Source organism: Salmo salar, chromosome 23, assembly GCF_965601325.2.
Source record: "Salmo salar chromosome 23, fSalSal1, whole genome shotgun sequence".
NCBI lineage: Eukaryota > Metazoa > Chordata > Actinopteri > Salmoniformes > Salmonidae > Salmo > Salmo salar.
In genome coordinates this window covers 34615449-34637624 of record NC_138313.1, presented here as the reverse complement: position 1 = coordinate 34637624, position 22176 = coordinate 34615449, and the positions used below count along the sequence as shown (strand labels likewise).

The 22176-nt window shown below is 44.0% G+C and overlaps 1 protein-coding gene across 1 annotated transcript in view; it reads right to left on the bottom strand.

The window, feature by feature from the left end:
- LOC106584478 (NUAK family SNF1-like kinase 1) overlaps positions 1 to 22176 on the bottom strand; it is a 40269-nt gene that overhangs the window by 8782 nt on the left and 9311 nt on the right. Inside the window, exons 2-5 of the mRNA XM_014169848.3 lie at positions 21827 to 21947; positions 12391 to 12542; positions 4069 to 4134; positions 3726 to 3845 (exon numbers count right to left, since the gene is read on the bottom strand). Of these exons, the coding sequence (XP_014025323.3) occupies positions 3726 to 3845; positions 4069 to 4134; positions 12391 to 12542; positions 21827 to 21947 (459 nt within the window). The remainder of the gene's footprint in view (positions 1 to 3725; positions 3846 to 4068; positions 4135 to 12390; positions 12543 to 21826; positions 21948 to 22176) is intronic.

Here is a 22176-nt window from a genome sequence, read left to right as displayed (position 1 = left end):
TACGTAGTTATTACAGACTCGGTCAGGGAGAGGTTGAAAATGTCAGTGAAGACACTTGACAGTTGGTCCGCGCATGCTTTGAGTACACGTCTTGGTAATCCATCTGGGCCAACGGCTTTGTGAATGTTGACCTGTATAAAGGTTTTGCTCACATCGGCTACCGAGAGCTTTATCACACAGTCATCCAGAACAGCTGGTGCTCTCGTGCATGCTTCAGTGTTAATTGCCTCGAAGCGAGCATAAAAGGCATTTAACCTCTTGGGGCTAGGTGGGACGCTAGCGTGCCACCTGTGGTGCACTCCATCAACAGCAGGTGCATTTCAAGAGCGGCAAATTTGAATCCAAATAAATGTCAAAATTCAAATTTTTCAAAAATACAACTATGTTACACCATTTGAAAGATAAACATCTCCTTAATCTAACCACGTTTTACGATTTCAAAAAGGTTTTACGGCGAAAGCATAAATTTAGAGTATGTTAGGACAGTACATTTACAAGAGTTGTGTGTAATGTTTTGTCAAGTCAAAGACAGGGTCACCAAAACCATAAAACCAGCTAAAATGATACACTAACCTTTTACAATCTCCATCAGATGACACTCCTAGGACATTATGTTAGACAATGCATGCATTTTTAGTTCTATCAAGTTCATATTTATATACAAAAACAGCGTTTTACTATGGCATTGATGTTGAGGAAATCGTTTCCCTCCAATAACCGGCAGTCAAGTCAGCGTCAGAAATTAAATAATTAAAATTAGAAAACATTGTTAAAATATTATATTGTCATTTAAAGAATTATAGATTTACATCTTTTGAACGCAATCAACTTGCCAGATTTAAAAATAACCTTACTGGGAAATCACACTTTGCAATAATCTGAGCACTGTGCCCAGAAAAATACGCGTTGCGATACAGACTAGACGTCATGTTGGGGAGATCTAAAATCGAAAATACTATGTAAATAATCCATTACCTTTGATTCTCTTCATCAGATGTCACTTCCAGGTATCACAGGTCCATAACGAATGTAGTTTTGTTCAAAAAAGCTCATCATTTATGTCCAAAAATCTCCGTCTCGTTAGCACATGATGTAAGCCAGCCGGACTTCTCGTCATGAACGAGGGGAAAAAATATATTTCCGTTCGTTCAAACATGTCAAACGTTGTATAGCATAAATCATTAGGGCCTTTTTTAACCAGAACATGAATAATATTCAAGGTGGACGAATGCATAGCCTTTTATAACGTATTGGAACGAGGGTACCCAACATGAAGTAGCGCGCCAGGTGTCTAATGGGACATCACCGTTCCATGGCTCTTGTTCGGTCAGATCTCCCTCCAGAAGACTCAAAACACTTTGTAAAGGCTGGTGACATCTAGTGGAAGCAATAGGAAGTGCCAAAATATTCCTAAACCCCTGTGTTTTTCAATGGGATAGCTTTAAAGTCAATACAACACATCAGGTATCCACTTCCTGTCAGAAAATGTCTCAGGGTTTTGCCTGCCAAATGAGTTCTGTTATACTCACAGACACCATTCAAACAGTTTTGGAAACTTTAGAGTGTTTTCTATCCATATATAATAAGTATATGCATATTCTAGTTACTGGGTAGGATTAGTAACCAGATTAAATCGGGTACATTTTTTTTATCCAGACGTGCAAATGCTGCCCCCTAGACCCAACAGGTTAACTCATCTGGTAGGCTCGCGTCACTGGGAAGCTCACGTCTGGGTTTCCCTTTCCGTAACAGTTTTCAAGCCCTGCCACATCTGACGAGCGTCAGAGCCGGTGTAGTAGGATTCAATCTTAATCCTGTATTGACGTTTTGCTTGTTAGATGGTTCGTCTGAGGGCATAGCAGGATTTCTTATAAGCGTTCGGATTAGTCTCCCACTCCTTGAAAGCGGCAGCTCAAGCATTTAGCTCGATGCGGATGTTGCCTGTAATCCAGGGCTTCTGGTTGGGATATGTACGTACAGTCACTGTGGGGACAACGTCATCGATGCACTTATTGATGAAGCCGATGACTGAGGTGGTGAACTCCTCAATGCCATTGGATGAATCCCGGAACATATTCCAGTCTGTGCTAGCAAAACAGTCCTGTAGTGTAGCATTCCGTCATCTGGCCACTTCCGTATTGAGCGAGTCACTGGTACTTCCTGCTTTAGTTTTTGCTTGTAAGCAGGAATCAGGAGGATAGAATTATGGTCAGATTTGCCAAATGGAGTGTGGGGGAGAGCTTTGTATGCATCTCTGTGTGTGGCGTAAAGGTGGTCTAGGATTTTTTCCCCCTCTGGTTGCACATGTGACATGCGGTAAAAATGTGCATTAAAGTCCCCAGCCACCAGCAGCACCACTTCTGGGCGAGCATTTTCTTTGCTTATAGCCTTATAGAGTTGGTTGAGAGCGGTCTTAGTGCCAGCTTCGTTCTGTGGTGGTAAATAGACGGCTACGAATAATACAGATTAGAACTCTCTTTGTTGATAGTGTGGTCTACAGCTTATTATAAGGTACTCTACCTCAGGCGAGCAATACCTCGAGACTTATTTAATATTAGACATCGCGCACTAGCTGTTATTGACAAATAGACACACACCCTCACCCCTCGTCTTACCAGAGGTAGCGTCTCTGTTCTGCCAGTGCATGGAAAATCCCGCTAGCTCTATATTGTCCGTATCTTCGTTCAGCCACATCTCGGTGAAACATAAGATGTTACAGTTTTTAATGTCCCGTTGGTAGGATAATCTTAATCGTAGGTCATGAATTTTATTTTACAATGATTGCATGTTAGCAAGAAGAACGGATGTTAGTGGGAGTTTACTCGCTCGCCTCTGGATTCTCAGAAGGCTGCCCGATCTGCGGCCCCTTTTCTGGCCTCTTTTCTTCATGCAAAAGGCGTGGATCTGGGCCTGTTCCAGTGAAAGCAGGATATACTTCTCCTCGGACTCGTTAACAGAAAAAGTTTCTTCCAGTCCGCGGTGAGTAATCGCTTTTCTGATGTCCAAAAGTTATTTTCGGTCATAAGAGATGGTAGCAGCAACATTATGTACACAATAAGTAAAAAAATAAGTTACACAAAACGCAAAAAAACCAACAAAAAAGCACAATTGGTTGGGAGAACATTAAATGTCAGCCATGATCTTCAGCGCCAGGATACTATGAGCAACAACTACACTATAGTCTTCAAAGGGAGCCAAGCCACCATCTGTGGCCTTCCACTAAGGATGTGAGAGTTGCTGGGAGTAGTAACTGAGTAGGGAGCATCCCATAGAAGAGGATACCTCATGCCTCTATAACCGGTGTGAAATTGCTAGCTAGTTAGTGATGCGTGCTGGGAGCATTTCAATCGGTTACATCACTCGCTCTGAGACATTGAAGTAGTTGTTTCCCTTACTCTGCAAGGCTTCTGTGGAGCGATAGGTAACGATGGTACGAAGGTGACTGTTGTCGATGTATGCAGAGGGTCCCTGGTTCAAGCCCAGGTTGGGGCGCGAAGGACGGAAACAATGCTGTTACACCTCCTCCCTTCCCTCCACTCCCTCCCTCTACCACCAACCTTCTCTATCTCTCTCCCTCCCTCTCTATATCTGATTTGGGACTCCCACCCAACAGTGCCAGGTCCTGGGGATTAGTAATAACTTCTCCCAGGGACAAAAGAAAACCAGTCTGTCTCATTGTGTCTGTCTGTGGCCCCTGACCTCTGTGGTGCCTGCCTAGTGCCTACCTCTGGGCCGCAGTAAGGTCTTCCATTGACTATCTCCGGTGATGCATAGAGTGGGCTGCCACAGAAAGTCTGCAGCAGTTTGTCCTTGTGGTAGAGGTTGGACAGTCCAAAGTCAGCAATCTGGTGGGAGACAGAGACACATCGAGGTTTGGTAAAACATCATAACAAATGTCATTAAAAGTCTCATGGCACTGACAAGGTTACAGACTCTAAAAAAGAAAGTTGTCTAGTAGTGCCTCCATATCTAAATAGCACTCAAAGTTACAGACTGTTACACAATTACAGATTCAAACAATGTATGGACAAGAGTCTGTAGAGTTGAATAAAAATGACTCTTTCTTACCTTAATGTTACAGTTTTCATCCAGTAGCACATTTTCCAGTTTCAAATCCCTGTGCACCACCCCATTCTGTAAAAGACAAACAGTACATCCGTTGGCTCTAGAAGAAAAATCACCAGACCGATTGCCGGTCTGTACAGTAGGGGAGCGTTCATTCGCTGTTCGTTCATTCGCTTGCTGCCCGTGAGGTGAGACCAAACTCCAGTGTTATTCTCAGGGGATATAGTTAGAGTGGGCCAATTGGTCTAGTAGGTTTAATTGCCCTGCCTGGCCCTCTATCGTCTGTGTGTTGACATCTGTAGTGATTTTCCCTCTAACTCACCTCACATAAACAAGAGCCTATAATGATGGACCAGGATAATTTACAGTGCCAGTGCTACTCATTCAAGGGTTTTTCTACATTTTTACTGTTTTCTACATTGTAGAATAATAGTGAAGACATCAGAACTATGAAATAAAACATATGGAATCATGTAGTAACTGAAGATGGTGCTGGCTAAAGCTAAAACTGGCAAGTGTAGAGAGTATAGGGCTATTTTTTATCCACGTCGGCACCAACGATGTTAGGATGAAACAGTCAGAGGTCACCAAGCGCAACATAGCTTCAGCGTGTAAATCAGCTAGAAAGATGTGTCGGCATCGAGTAATTGTCTCTGGCCCCCTCCCAGTCAGGGAGAGTGATGAGCTCTACAGCAGAGTCTCACAACTCAATCGCTGCTTGAAAACTGTTTTCTGCCCCTCCCAAAAGATAGAATTTGTAGATAATTGGCCCTCTTTCTGGGACTCACCCACAAACAGGACTAAGCCTGGCCTGTTGAGGAGTGACAGACTCCATCCTAGCTAGAGGGGTGCTCTCATCTTATCTACGAGCATAGACAGGGCTCTATCTCCCTTAGCTCCACAATGAAATAGGGTGCAGGTCAGGCAGCAGGCTGTTAGCCAGCCTGCCAGCTTAGTGGAGTCTGCCACTAGCACAGTCAGTGTAGTCAGCTCAGCTATCCCCATTGAGACCGTGTCTGTGTCTCGACCTAGGTTGGGCAAAACTAAACATGGCGGTGTTCGCCTTAGCAATCTCACTAGAATAAAGACCTCCTCCATTCCTGCCATTATTGAAAGAGATCGTGATACCTCACATCTCAAAATAGGGCTACTTAATGTTAGATCCCTCACTTCCAAGGCAGTTATAGTCAATGAACTAATCACTGATCATAATCTTGATATGATTGGCCTGACTGAAACCTGGCTTAAGCCTGATGAATTTACTGTGTTAAATGAGGCCTCACCTCCTGGTTACACTAGTGACCATATCCCCCGCGCATCCCGCAAAGGCGGAGGTGTTGCTAACATTTACGATAGAACATTTCAATTTACAAAAAAAAACAGACGTTTTCGTCTTTTGAGCTTCTAGTCATGAAATCTATGCAGCCTACTCAATCACTTTTTATAGCTACTGTTTACAGGCCTCCTGGGCAATATACAGCATTCCTCACTGAGTTCCCTGAATTCCTATCGGACCTTGTAGTCATAGCAGATAATATTCACATTTTTGGTGACTTTAATATTCACATGGAAAAGTCCACAGACCCAATCCAAAAGGCATTCGGAGCCATCATCGACTCAGTGGGTTTTGTCCAACATGTCTCTGGACCTACTCACTGCCACAGTCATACTCTGGACCTAGTTTTGTCCCATGGAATAAATGTTGTGGATCTTAATATTTTTCCTCATAATCCTGGACTATCGGACCACCATTTTATTACGTTTGCAATCACAACAAATAATCTGCTCAGACCCCAACCAAGGAGCATCAAAAGTCGTGCTATAAATTCTCAGACAACCCAAAGATTCCTTGATGCCCTTCCAGACTCCCTCTGCCTACTCAAGGACGTCAGAGGACAAAAATCAGTTAACCACCTAACTGAGGAACTCAATTTAACCTTGCGCAATACCCTAGATGCAGTTGCACCCCTTAAAACTAAAAACATTAGTCAGAAGAAACTAGCTCCCTGGTATACAGAAAATACCCGAGCTCTGAAGCAAGCTTCCAGAAAATTGGAACGGAAATGGCGCAACACCAAACTGGAAGTCTTCCGACTAGCTTGGAAAGACAGTACCGTGCAGTATCGAAGAGCCCTCACTGCTGCTCGATCATCCTATTTTTCCAACCTAATTGAGGAAAATAAGAACAATCCGAAATGTATTTTTGATACTGTCGCAAAGCTAACTAAAAAGCAGCATTCCCCAAGAGAGGATGGATTTCACTTCAGCAGTAATAAATTCATGAACTTCTTTGAGGAAAAGATCATGATCATTAGAAAGCAAATTATGGACTCCTCTTTAAATCTGCGTATTCCTCCGAAGCTCAGTTGTCCTGAGTCTGCACAACTCTGCCAGGACCTAGGATCAAGGAAGACACTCAAGTGTTTTAGTACTATATATCTTGACACAATGATGAAAATAATCATGGCCTCTAAACCTTCAAGCTGCATACTGGACCCTATTCTAACTAAACTATTGAAAGAGCTGCTTCCTGTGCTTGGCCCTCCTATATTGATCATAATAAATGGCTCTCTATCCACCGGATGTATACCAAACCTTGACCCAGAAAATCTAAAAAACTATCGGCCTATATTGAATCTCCCATTCCTCTCCAAAATTTTTGAAAAGCTGTTGCTCAGCAACTCACTGCCTTCCTGAAGACAAACAATGTATACGAAAGGCTTCAGTCTGGTTTTAGACCCCATCATAGCACTGAGACTGCACTTGGGAAGGTGGTAAATTACCTTTTAACCTGTTGGGGGTAGGGGGCAGTATTTACACGGCCGGATAAAAAACGTACCCGATTTAATCTGGTTATTACTACTGCCCAGAAACTAGAATATGCATATAATTATTGGCTTTGGATAGAAAACACCCTAAAGTTTCTAAAACTGTTTGAATGGTGTCTGTGAGTATAACAGAACTCATATGGCAGGCAGAAACCTGAGAAGATTCTGAACAGGAAGTGCCCTGTCTGACATGTTCTTGTTCATCTTGGCACTTTTTATTGAAGACTGAGGATCTTTGCTGTAACGTGACACTTCCTACGGCTCCCATAGGCTCTCAGAACCCGGGAAAAAGCTGAATGATATCAGGCAGCCCCAGGCTGAAACACATTATCGCCTTTGGTAAGTGGCCGATCAGAGGACAATGGGCTTAGGCGCATGCACGAGTCGACCCCATGCTTTATTTTCTTTCGTCTTTTTACCTAAACGCAGATTCCCGGTCGGAATATTATCGCTTTTTTACGAGAAAAATGGCATAAAAATTGATTTTAAACAGCGGTTGACATGCTTCGAAGTACGGTAATGGAACATTTAGAAATTCTTTGTCACGAAATGCGTCGTGCTCGTCACCCTTATTTACCATTCGGATAGTGTCTTGAACGCACGAACAAAACGCCGCTGTTTGGATATAACTATGGATTATTTTGAACCAAACCAACATTTGTTATTGAAGTAGAAGTCCTGGGAGTGCATTCTGACGAAGAACACCAAAGGTAATACAATTTTTCTTATAGTAAATCGGACTTTGGTGAGTGCTAAACTTGCTGGGTGTCTAAATAGCTAGCCCTGTGATGCCGGGCTATCTACTGAGAATATTGCAAAATATGCTTTCACCGAAAAGCTATTTTAAAATCGGACATATCGAGTGCATAGAGGAGTTCTGTATCTATAATTCTTTAAATAATTGTTATGCTTTTTGTGAACGTTTATCGTGAGTAATTTAGTAAATGTTTAGTAAATTCACCGGAAGTTTGCGGGGGGTATGCTAGTTCTGAACGTCACATGCTAATGTAAAAAGCTGGTTTTTGATATAAATATGAACTTGATTGAACAAAACATGCATGTATTGTATAACATAATGTCCTAGGTTTGTCATCTGATGAAGATCATCAAAGGTTAGTGCTGCATTTAGCTTTCTTCTGGGTTTATGTGACATTATATGCTAGCTTGAAAAATGGGTGTCTGATTATTTCTGGCTGGGTACTCTGCTGACATAATCTAATGTTTTGCTTTCGTTGTAAAGCCTTTTTGAAATCGGACAGTGTGGTTAGATTAACGAGAGTCTTGTCTTTAAAATGGTGTAAAATAGTCATATGTTTGAGAAATTGAAGTAATAGCATTTCTAAGGTATTTGAATAACGTGCCACAGGATTCCACTGGCTGAGATGCTTGTTCTAGGTCCCAAGAAACAAAGAGATCTTCTGTTGAATCTGACAATTAATCTTGATGGTTGTACAGTCATCTCAACTAAAACTGTGAAGGACCTCGGCGTTACTCTGGACCCTGATCTCTCTTTTGACGAACATATCAAGATTGTTTCAAGGACAGCTTTTTTCCATCTGCGTAACATTGCAAAGATCAGAAATGTTCTGTCCAAAATTGTTACTTTTGTTACTTCTAGGTTAGACTACTGCAATGCTCTACTTTCCGGCTACCCGGATAAAGCACTAAATAAACTTCAGTTAGTGCTAAATACGGCTGCTAGAATCCTGACTAGAACCAAAAAAATGTATCATATTATTCCAGTGCTAGCCTCCCTACACTGGCTTCCTGTTACGAAAAGCGCTGATTTCAAAGTTTACTGCTAACCTACAAAGCATTGCATGGCTTGCTCCTACCTATCTTTCCGATTTGGTCCTGCCGTACATACCTACACGTACGCTACGGTCACAAGACGCAGGCCTCCTAATTGTCCCTAGAATTTCTAAGCAAACAGCTGGAGGCAGGGCTTTCTCCTATAGAGCTCCATTTTTATGGAATGGTCTGCCTACCCATTTGAGAGACGCAGACTCGGTCTCAACCTTTAAGTCTTTATTGAAGACTCATCTCTTCAGTAGGTCCCATGATTGAGTGTAGTCTGGCCCAGGAGTGTGAAGGTGAACGGAAAGGCACTGGAGCAACGAACCGCCCTTGCTGTCTCTGCCTAGCCGGTTCCCCTCTCTCCACGGGGATTCTCTGCCTCTAACCCTATTACATGGGCTGAGTAAGTGGCTTACTGATGCTCTTCCATGCCGTCCCTAGGAGGGGTGCGTCACTTGAGTGGGTTGAGTCACTGACGTGGTCTTCCTGTCTGGGTCGGCGCCCCTCCTTGGGTTGTGCCGTGGCGGAGGTCTTTGTGGGCTATACTCGGCCTTGTCTCAGGATGGTAAGTTGGTGGTTGAAGATAATCCCTCTAGTGGTGTGGGGGCTGTGCTTTGGCAAAGTGGGTGGGGTTATATCCTGCCTGTTTGGCCCTGTCCGAGGGTATCATCGGATGGGGCCACAGTGTCTCCTGACCCCTCCTGTCTCAGCCTCCAGTATTTATGCTGCAGTAGTTTATGTGTTGGGGGGCTAGGGTCAGTCTGTTATATCTGGAGAATTTCTCCAGTGTCCTGTGTGAATTTAAGTATGCTCTCTCTAATTCTCTCTTTCTTTCTCTCTCTCTCTTTCTCGGGGGACCTGAGCCCTAGGACCATGCCTCAGGACTACCTGGCATGATGACTCGTTGCTGTCCCCTGTCCACCTGGCCGTGCTGCTGCTCCAGTTTCAACTGTTCTGCCTGCGGCTATGGAACCCTGACCTGTTCACCGGACGTGCTACCTGTCCCAGACCTGCTGTTTTCAACTCTCTAGAGACAGCAGGAGCGGTAGAGACTCTCAATGATTGGCTATGAAAAGCCAACTGACATTTACTCCTGAGGTGCTGACCTGTTGTACCCTCGACAACTACTGTGATTATTATTATTTGACCATGCTGGTCATTTATGAACATTTGAACATCTTGGTCATGTTCTGTTATAAACTCCATCTGGCACAGCCAGAAGAGGACTGGCCACCCCTCATAGCCTGGTTCCTCTCTAGGATTCTTCCTAGGTTTTGGCCTTTCTAGGGAGTTTTTCCAAGCCACCGTGCTTCTACACCTGCATTGCTTGCTGTTTGGGGTTTTAGGCTGGGTTTCTGTACAGCACTTTGAGATATCAGCTGATGTAAGAAGGGCTATATAAATACATTTGATTTGATTTGATTAGTAACCAAAAGAAATGTTAACACATCAAAATATATTTTATATTTGAGATTCTTCAAAGTAGCCATCCTTTGCCTTTATGCCAGCTTTGCACACTCTTGGCATTCTCTCAACCAGCTTCATGAGGTAGTCACTTGGAATGCATTTCAATGAGCAGGTGTGCCTGGTTCAAAGTTAATTTGTGGAATTTCTTTCCTTCTTAATGCATTTGAGCCAATCAGTTGTGTTGTGACAAGGTAGGGGTGGTATACAGAAGATAGCCATATTTGGTAAAAGACCAAGCAAGAACAGCTCAAATAAGCAAAGAGAAATGACAGTACATCATTATTTTAAGACGTCAAGGTCAGTCAATCCAGTAAATTTCAAGAACTTTGAACGTTTCTTCAAGTGCAGTCGCAAAAACCATCAAGCGCTATGATGAAATTGGCTCTCATGAGGACCGCCACAGGAAAGGAAGACCCAGAGTTACCTCTGCTGCAGAGGATAAGAGGATAAGAGGATGAGTTCAATTGAATTAACTGCACCTCAGATTGCAGCCAGAATAAATGCTTCACAGAGTTCAAGTAACACACATCTCAACATCAACTGTTCAGAGGTGACAGCGTGAATCAGGCCTTCATGGTCAAATTGCTGCAAAGAAACCAGTACGGACACCAATAAGAATAGACTTGATTGGGCCAAGAAACACAAGCAATGGACATTAGACCGTTGACAATCTGTCCTTTGGTCTGATGAGTCCACATTTGAGATCTTTGGTTCCAACCACGGTGTCTTTGTGAGATGCAGAGTAGGTGAACGTATGATCTCCGCATGTGTGGTTCCCGCCATGAAGCATGGAGGAGGAGGTGTGATAGTGTGGGGGTGCTTTGCTGATGACACTGTCTGTGATTTATTTAGAATTCAATGCACACTTAACCAGCATGGCTACCACAGCATTCTGCAGTGATACACCATCTCATCTGGTTTGCCCTTAGTGGGACTATCATTTGTTTTTCTACAGGACAATGACCCAAAACACAGCTCCAGGCTGTGTAAGGGCTATTTGACCAAGGAGAGTGATGGAGTGCGGCATCAGATGACCTGGCCTCCACAATCACCCAACCTCAACCCAAATGAGATGGATTGGGATGAGTTGGACCGCACAGTGAAGGAAAAGCAGCCAACAAGTGTTCAGCACATGTGGGAACTCCTTCATGAAGCTGGTTGAGAGAATGCCAAGAGTGTGCAAAGCTGTCATCAATGCAAAAGGTGGCTACATTGAAGAATATAAAATATAAAATCTATTTTGATTTATTTAACACTTTTTTGGTTACTACATGATTCCATATGTGTTATTTCATAGTTCTGATGTCTTCACTATTATTCTACAATGTATAAAATTAAGAAAAACCCTTGAATGAGTAGGTGTTTCTAAACTTTTGACTGGTACTGTATCTTCTCACAAAAAAAGCAACTATGTTGGTTAGTGGCCCTTTCAAGGCATGCATTAACATTGTGGTATACACACAGCAACTGGAAACACAAGCAGCCATTTCAGATCTGGAAGTGATGGGGTGACTTCACTACAGCTGTAACCGCCGGGCCTACACTGTACTGTGCGTCTCCAATTGGTTAGGATGTGATAGGGAACACATGTTCACATGCTTATAAATGGAGGGGATGAGGTGGGTCTAATCAGCACTCTCACAGTGCACCTGCTTCCTATGTCAGTCAACCACACTATATCACCCCACTACCCTACACCATGGTACTCCACCCCTCAGTGTGGTTGCCCCTAGAGGCTCATCCTTACTCGCTGGCTGTATGTCTGGTGCTCCCCCTTATGCTGGGAAGATGACATCATCCCATCCCAGCTGTAGAGATGATGACTAGTGGGGAGCCCACCCAAACATCCCCCGTCCCTGGGGGACCATGGTTTAACGAGGGAAGGGAGAGGAAAGGGGTGGGGTGGGGGGGGCTAGGATCCACGCTATGGGGGGAGGGGAGGGGGGTGTCCTGGGGGAGCTATGAGGGGATCCAGGGATATGGAGTCATGACAACAGATGAGCTGGGACTGTGTGCACAATGGACAACACTGGATTGTGTTAAGTCCCTTACAGTCCTCCTTGACACCAAGAGGCCACTAAAAGCATAGCTCATACTGCAGACTTCTCCTCTATGTGAGGAATATATACGGTTATAGTCATAAGGTTACGATATTTTGCCCTGCATCTGATTAGCAGAAATGTGTGGGTGTGTTTGTGCGTGCACGTGTGCACGTTTCTCTGGAGGATTTTACCTTGTGACAGTGGTGCACGGCAGAGACTATCTGCCTGAAGAAGTGTCGCGTCTCTCTCTCGCTCAGGCGCCGGCGCTCACTGATATAGTCATACAGCTCACCCTTACTGGCGTACTCCATCACGATCACGATCTTGTCCTTGTTCTCAAACACTGGAGGAGAATGGACACACAGTTGGGATAGACAAACAGTTAGCGTGGACAAACAGTTAGCAACCATTTGTTTCACAGCAGAGGTTTCATCATAGAAAACATTCAGGAAGAGAAACAACTAACTTCATAGTTTCAGTGGACAGTATGTTGAATAAATGAGAAGAGTACCCCTCCCAGTTTCAGAGCCAACTGGCTGTATTCACACTCTCTCTGCACTGCTTCTATGATTACATTACATCACCAATCCCACCTCATGTGTCTGGCTTGAGTCTTAACAACACAACTGGAAGGGAGGGGATGGCGGTGTGTTTTAGTAACACCCAAACCCCTTGGAGAGGAGAAGGCGAAGAGAGAGAGAGAGGGAGAGAGGGAGAGAAATGAGAAGAGAGGGAGGGAGGGAGGGAGGGAGGGAGGGAGGGAGGGAGGGAGGGAGGGAGGGAGGGAGGGAGGGAGGGAGGGAGGGAAAAGAAGAGAAGAGCATGGTTAACAGAAGGTCCATAGTGTCATCCTGACCTGGACAGTAAATCAACATCTCATCATGTCACTAACTTTCACCAGTCTCATTTAAATTACAGGTTGTAATGCAGCAAAATAGGGAAAACGTCAAAGGGGATGAATACTTTTGCAAGGCACTGTATTTTGATATGCTTCAGTTTGCTGCCATATGACTGGTTTCACATTTGTCTCCAGCGATCATAAGGTAAAATAATTAAAACAATTGTCATTTATATTTACAATCCCCTTATACAAACGTCTTCCTCATGTACCTAGCTCTTATCAATAGCTCTTATTAACTTGTACATTACAGTGCATGGAGAACAGTGTTATTTCTATCGGAACAAAGAAAGTAGATGCTGTTTCACTTGGAACAGACAGGTTAGGTTGTTGGACCTTATTCATGGTTTCATCGTGCATAAAGGTGGTGGAATTACGAGGTAATTAAGTCAAGGTCAGAATACGGCCTATCTGTAGACACACCTATGCCCCACCTTCCTTTCTGTTATCTCCACCCCAAAAGAATAGCTGGCTGAAACATTTGTTACTTCATGCCTAAGTTCAAGGTCAGAGTACGCATAGAGAGAAAAGTAAAAAAAAATGGAATTAAGTTCCATTTACGCGTGCATTACTTGAGTAAGAGATAGGAACGCCTCACAGACTAGACACAGGACAACCTGTCCTGTATTGTTCCACTTTCTATCTAGCCTCCAATGTATCATTTCGCCTACTGCCAGAGCAAGTTGCCGACCCAACAGCAGTGCATCATATGGGGGATGAGAACTGTTAGTCAGGCGGAGAGAGAGGGGATGATGACACAACCATCGGCCATGTTCTTCTTATTGTCAGTGTATTTTCCCACACTACAGGGGCTCCAGGGGTGAAGGCCTAGTCAACTCTCTGCACCCATGAGTGAGCACCTTCACAGGCCCACCCATCCACTCTCCTCTCCTCCCACCCTCCCCTCCCTTTCAGAGAATAATCCTGTGGTAAAAACATGTTGATGTTGATTGATGGCAACCCTCCCTGATTGTGACTTCTCCGCTGGGCAGGGCAGGCAGCACGGGAACTGGGCCAGCCGACCTGGGGGTTGGTTCTGATTGGCCGACGGAGCCGTGACCCGGGACGACCCTTCTGGCGATCCGTGGAGGGGGTCCGTTTGAGAGCCCAGCGTGGGCGCTCGTTACCTCTGACCCATGCCCCTCGTGCCACCCTCCCCCATGATTCACTGGGTTAATTACCTGGCTTACATAATGGAGTGCCCCCTCTGTCCATCACTCACTCGGTCTTTGTTCAATAGGCCAGCAGGCCATAGATCACACGAATTAGCACCCATTGTCCCAATGCCCTGCTCTGCTATCCGCTGGGTCCACTAGGCTAGGCCTCTGAGCTGTTAACATGAGGAGGGGGTTGCTAATCACTGCCTTAGCAGAGTTAGATAGACAATGAAGTTATTAAGAAGCAGCTTTTATGTAAAAAAAATAAGAATGACTATATTGTAACATAAAAGCTAAAATAACACCCTGATAGTGTGTTAATGTCTGAAGTGAGGTCTTTAACATAAACATTTAGGAGCCATTTACGCCTTTCCTACGCACTTATCAGTACTTGGCATTCAGACTTACCTGATTCACTTGCGTAACGCACTCTGCAGGTGTGGCTACCTTGCACGCACTGAATAAATTGCATTAAACTGCTGAAACCTCTCCCACTTGCTGGCCAACAGATTTTCTTGTGGAGTTTTCATTCAATAGGGGTTTCAGTCCATTTATCTTAAGACATCCCTTTAAATACGGTGTACATTTTAGTTTGAATTTTGTCAACAGACTCACTAGAATACGGTGTCTTGCAAAAGTATTCATCCCCCTTGACATTGTTCCTATCTTGTTGCATTACAACCTGTAATTTAAATGGATTTTAATTTAGATTTCATGTAATGGACATACACAAAATAGTCCAAATTGGTGAAATGAAATGAAAAAAAGAACTTGTTTAAAAAAAATCTCAAAAATAAAAAACGGAAAAGTGGTGCGTGCATATGTGTTCACCCCCTTTGCTATGAAGCCCCTAAATAAGATCTGGTGCAACCAATTACCTTCAGAAGTCACATAATTAGATAAATATAGTCCACCTGTGTGCAATCTAAGTGTCACATGATCTCAGTGTATATACACCTGTTCTGAAAGGCCCCAGAGTCTGCAACACCACCAAGCAAGCGGCACCATGAGGACCAAGGAGCTCTCCAAACAGGTCAGGGACAAAGTGGTGGGAAGGTTATAAAAAAAATATCTGAAACTTTGAACATCCCACGGAGCACTATTAAATCCATTATAAAAAAATTGAAAGAATATGGCACGACAACAAACCTGCCAAGATAGGGCCAACATCCAAAACTCACGGACCAGGCACGGGGGCATTAATCAGAGAGGCAACAAAGAGACCAAAGATAACTCTGAAGGAGCTCCAAAGCTCCACAGCAGAGATTAGAGTATCTGTCCATAGGACCACTTTAAACCATACACTCCACAGAGCTGGGTTGTATGGAAGAGTGGCCAGAAGAAAAGCCATTGCTTAAAGAAAAAAGGCATGTGGGAGACTCCCCAAACATATGGAAGAAGGTACTCTGGTCAGATGAGGCTAAAATTGAGCTTTTTGGCCATCAAGGAAAACGCTATGTATGGTGCAAACCCATCACCTCTCATCACCCCAAGAACACCATCCTCACAGTGAAGCATGGTGGTGGCAGCATCATGCTGTGGGGATGTTTTTCATCGGCAGGAACTGGGAAACTGGTCAGAATTGAAGGAATGATGGATGGCACTAAATACAGGGGAATTCTTGAGGGAAATCAGTTTCAGTCTTCCAGAGATTTGAGACTAGGACGGAGGTTCACCTTCCAGCAGGACAATGACCCTAAGCATACTGCTAAAGCAACACTTGAGTGGTTTAAGGGGAAACATTTTTTCTTTTCTTGGAATGGCCAAGTCAAATCCCAGACCTCAATCCAATTGAGAATCTGTAGTATGACTTAAAGATTGCTGTACACCAGCGGAACCCATCCAACTTGAAGGAGCTGGAGCAGTTTTGCCTTGAAGAATGGGCAAAAAATCCCAGTGGCTAGATGTGCCACTAAGAGACTTGTAGCTGTAATTGCTGCAAAAGGTGGCTCTACAAAGAATTGACTTTGGGGGAGTGAATAGTTCTGCACGCTCAAGTTTTCTGTTTTTTGTGTTATTTCTTGTTTGTTTCACAAGAAAAAATATTTTGCATCTTAAAAGTTGTGTAAATCAAATGATACAAACACCCCATTTTAATTCCAGGCTGTAAGGCAACAAAATAGCAAAAACGCCAAGGGGGTGAATACTTTCGCCAGCCAGAGAAAACGTTGAGAATATTAGGGATCAATGAAAGAAACCATCTAAATATATCCATATTTGTCTCTGTTTCAGCACCAATTGATAGATAAAAAATACTCTGATCTTGTAGATTATTTAGGGTTAGGAAAGTGTTTATTAATCATAAAAAACAGGTTTGGAGAGCATTTACACTAGAAAGAAAGAAAACGGTGGTTTGAATCATTCTGAAAATAGCCACATTCAGTTCTTCAACCCATGTTAATGTTGGAAGATTAGTGTACATAGAATTATAATAGACAGAATAGTGTACAACAGTAGGCTATACTATTGCTTGCACTAATCATGAAACTGTGTGATGAAATGGCCAAGTATTGCGCCGTGCGTCGTGTTCAAACTATTACAGCTTGGTCTGCTCCATAATGATTTAATTAGCCTATGTAGCACATGGAGATGCGTGAAGCTTATGCCTCAGCCCAAAATGTCGCCACTTGCACAAGCAAATAGCTAGCTTTTCGGGTGGCGTCAACTGGTAAGACGCTTCAGGAGGGCGGTCACGTGTGCTAGCAAGGCAGAGATCCCGAGTTTGTGTCAAGTATGGGCCTAATCGAGAGGAAGAGGTACTCACAAAGCAAGCAGTGTGATGTCCTACGTCTTCAAAAAAATATGATGAACTGTTACTAATAATCCTCAGCAACAACCACACAGCCATGACAGCGTTTACAGAGAAAGCAAATAAAGGTAAACTAAACAATATAATTAAATGGAAAGATAATTTAGGCAATACCAATTATAGGAACTAACAGTAAATTGGCAGTTGAATATGTGTGGTTATTAGGTCTACTGACAGTCGATACTCATAGTGGCTAATAAACGTCCTCTCACTGTCAACTGCGTTTATTTTAAACTTAACATGTGTAAATATTTGTATGAACATAACAAGATTCAACAACTGAGACATAAACTGAACAAGTTCCACAGACATGTAACTAACAGAAATTGAATAATGTGTCCCTGAACAAAGGGGGGGAGGTCAAAATCAAAAGTAACCACCAGCTGCATTAAGTACTGCAGTGCATCTCCTCTTGGACTGCACCAGATTTGCCAGTTCTTGCTGTGAGATGTTACCCCACTCTTCCACCAACGCACCTGCAAGTTCCCAGATATTTCTGGGGGGGATGGCCCTAGCCCTCACCCTCCGATCCAACTGGTCTCAGACGTGCTCAATGGGATTGAGATCCGGGCTCTTCGCTGGCCATGGCAGAACACTGACATTCCTGTCTTGCAGGAAATCACGCACAGAACGAGCAGTATGGCTGGTGGCATTGTCATGCTGGAGGGTCATGTCAGGATGAGCCTGCAGGAAGGGTACCACATCAGGGAGGAGGATGTCTTCCCTGTAACGCACAGCGTTGAGATTGCCTGCAATGACAACAAGCTCAGCCAGATGATGCTGTGACACACCGCCCCAGACCATGACGGACCCTCCACCTCCAAATCGATCCCGCTCCAGAGTACAGGCCTCGGTGTAACGCTCATTCCTTCGACGATAAACGCAAATCCGACCATCACCCCTGGTGAGACAAAACCGCAACTCGTCAGTGAAGAGCACTTTTTGCCAGTCCTGTTTGGTCCAACGACGGTGGGTTTGTGCCCAAAGGTGACGTTGTTGCCGATGATGTCTGGTGAGGACCTGCCTTACAACAGGCCTACAAGCCCTCAGTCCAGCCTCTCTCAGCCTATTGCGGACAGTCTGAGCACTATTGGAGGGATTGTGCATTCCTGGTGTAACTCGGGCAGTTGTTGTTGCCATCCTGTATTTGTCCCGCAGGTGTGATGTACGGATGCACTGATCCTGTGCAGGTGTTGTTACACGTGGTCTGCCACTGCGAGGACAATCAGCTGTCTGTCCTGCCTCCCTGTAGTGCTGTCTTAGGCGTCTCACAGTACGGACATTGCACTTTATTGCCCTGGCCACATCTGCAGTCCTCATGCCTCCTTGCAGCATGCCTAAGGCACGTTCACGCAGATGAGCAGGGACCCTGGGCATCTTTCTTTTGGTGCTTTCAGAGTCAGTAGAAAGGCCTCTTTAGTGTCCTAAGTGTTCATAACTGTGACCTTAATTGCCTACCGTCTGTAAGCTGTTAGTGTCTTAATGACCGTTCCACAGGTGCATGTTCATTAATTGTTTATGGTTCATTGAACAAGCATGGGAAACAGTGTTTAAACCCTTTACAATGAAGATCTGTGAAGTTATTTGGATTTTTACAAATTATCTTTGAAAGACAGGGTCCTGAAAAAGGGTGTTTCTTTTTTTGCTGAGTTTATTTAACATGATAAAAATAGGAAACTGAGTAAGTTGGGGTAACCTATAATTAAGACATTCGAGAGTGCCCATCCTTGCAAGTTAAAAGGACTTACAATTTTAATTCGGCATAATGGCACAGCATTTCGTAAACTTCACTCTGGGAAAGTTGATATGTTGATATGCTTCAGTTTACTGCCATATGCCTAGTTTCACATTTGTCTCCAGTGATAAAGTAAAACAGAAAGATATAACAAGTGTCATATATATTTACAATTCCCTTATCCAAACAGATTACTCATTTACCTCTTATCATGTTGTAAATTACAGTGCATGGAAAATGGTGTTATTTATTTGGGAAAAAATTAAGTAGACGCTTTTTCCACTTACATGCTTAAGCTCAAGTTCAGAATACGCATAGAGAGAAGTGCATTAAAAAAAGGAATTACATTCTAACTACGAGTATTTAACTCGGGTCAGAATTCCCCCATTAGTTATTTGTCTTATATTTTACATGGAGGGATAGTGACAGTACTCATAACGCAGTGCTTTTTCCACTCAAACCAGAAAATGAGTGGGAGGAGGGCTACCCCCTTTAAAATCTATCCTTTCTCAAAGTCCCGTCTTCTCTAAACCAGAGGGAGGTCCTTATCCCTGTCATGCCAGGCTTGTTTGACAGCCTATAAGTGTGCTGGGGGCAAATAGCATTACACAATACACTACACAAATAGATGACGTGAATACCATTTAAACTGAATGAACCAAATTGACTTTCAGGAAGACCTCTCTGGAAAATGTTCCTTTAAAATCCAGTTATGAGGTTATGAATTGTGCTGGAAGTGACATGCAAATGTGCTTTAAATGCTCACAGGCCTGCTGATCGATGCAGAATGGATGCAGAGCAGGAAAATCTCAACGCTGCACATCTGGTTCAGCTTTGTTCACACAAGCAGTTATCTGTTGACACGGGTGTTGCCGGATACACATACTGTATGGGCCTATACATTTGCAACACTTTTCTGGGCAGGGGCCAGCTCACAACGGTAACCACTGGTTAAAGAGAAACACCAGAAATCAGGAACCTCTGCAAAAAATCGACCAGCAATGGTTGGTAGCAGACAGAGGGGCAGGCTGCTCTTAACGCATAGGAGGGAGTAGCACCCCAACTCCTTATAGGCTAGTTTACAGGAGGGAGCAGCACCCCAACTACTTATAGGCCAGTTTATAAGAGGGAGCAGCAGCCCAACTCCTTATAGGCTAGTTTATAGGAGTGTTCTCCTAATCAGCCTTTCTGACACATACAAACTAAGTTGAACCATAGCAACCACAACACTCACTGAAGACCGGCAAGTTGCCATGACAAATAGCACCGTTTGACTGTTTGTTGGGTCAATAAAGAGTGACAGACTTTGAACCCAATCAAAGCAGTGTCAGAAGTCAGCCTGTTTGAGCAGTGCTGTTAGATCAACAGTTCTGATGACGTGGGAAATAAAAACAGACACTAGATCTGATTTACCGCATCTATGTGCTTTAGGTTTAACTGCCCTTTGAGATGGAGGTTCATTTGTGGGTCAAACTGGTGATGGAAATTGTAAGGTAATGTCACCTCCATCAACATTCTCTGTAAATCACACTTCCCCTCTCAAACTGAGATGTGGGCTCAAACCAAAAGAGCAGATTTGCAACACACAATATGAGTGAAGCCTTTGACTTTTGGAGGGTTGTCTAGTGCAGGATTTCCTACATTTTTCACTCAGGTCCCCCTTCCGATATTGGGGAAAATATCTCGCCCCCATTGCTCGTGCGCGTCACGTCTTTTCTATGGGCACAAGCACTCACTGTTCATGACACAAACTGTTCACACCCCTCTTGTTGGCGGAGATTTCTTGCAATTCTATACATTTTGCTATGTCTAATGCTGATGTGTATTCATGTGATATTTGAGTGACTCAAACATTACAACAAAATCTATGAGTTAAAAAACCTAGCGAAAAAACACTAGCTGACATGGACTCGTAGATCTGGACATTCTGACCAGTTATAAATAGCTCTCTAAGGTCTGCAATGACTAACATGACAAGAGGAACTGATGATGCACTACCCTAGAAACTGCACCTTGTGCATTCTACTATTACAACCTTCAAGGGTAAGTTGAAAGCCGGACTGAGTTCCTAAAAACATATATAAAATAATAATAATAATTACAGTTTGGGAACCACTGGTCTAGTGGGACAGATATACTGTAAGCGGAGGCGGCTTTAGCGTGAGCTAAGGGCCTCTCCTCCCTGTCCATATCTATGGAGTCTGGCTCAGGGTTAGTGGGGTGGGGTTAGCCTCCTCTCTCTCTCCTTCTCTCTCTCCCTCTCTCCCTGTCCATATCTGTGGAGTCAGACTCAGGGTTAGCCTCCTCTCTCTCCCTCTCTCCCTGTCCATATCTGTGGAGTCAGACTCAGGGTTAGCAGGGTAGAGTTAGTCTCCTCTCTCTCCCTCTACTGCCCTCAGTCTCAGTCTGGCTCCTAGCTGGAGATCTCTCTAAGTACCAGCAGATGTCTGGCCCTGAGATCAAGACCAGGGAAGACATAAGAAGAGGCCTCTTAGATGTGGGAGAGAGAGGCAAACCTCACGGACACCCCCCTGACACACACACACACACACACACACACACACACACACACACACACACACACACACACACACACACACACACACACACACACACACACACACACACACACACACACACACACACACACACACACGTGAACGTGCACACACATACACTCTCTGAAAGACATCCAGAAACGCACACGTGCAGCCACACACAGACACACACAGACACACACAATGGATCTGCTCTCTGACTGGGCTCAGACAAAGAAGAAAAGATAAGTAACATCCAAAAGCTGAGGTCAGATCTTATTATGACATCTGCTTGTCATGACAGTCCTACAGCGGTAGAGGCAGAACTGGGGGAGGGAAGAGAGAGTGAATTGTGTGTGTGTGTGTGTGTGTGTGTGTGTGTGTGTGTGTGTGTGTGTGTGTGTGTGTGTGTGTGTGTGTGTGTGTGTGTGTGTGTGTGTGTGTGTGTGTGTGTGTGTGTGTGTGTGTGTGTGTGGAGAACAGAGACCCACCTTCATTAATAGAGATGATGTGGGGGTGTTTTAGGGATGACATGATCTCTATCTCCCTGCGGATGTGAACCATATCCTGCTCATCCTTGATCTTCTCCTTCCGGATGGACTTGATAGCCACCTGAGGACAGAGAGGACAGGCACGTGCTCTGGTCAGTTAAAGTGGACTAAAAATCACATGGATACAAGTATGACAAAATGACTAGTGGGCTAGGTCAATCAAAATCAGCAATACATCCAAACGGATTGTTATGATGACCAACTCAGGTGAGTCAACACACCCACACAGCAAATCACAGACAACTAATCACAGTGATCGCACATCAGCAAACACATTTGGACAGCCAGGG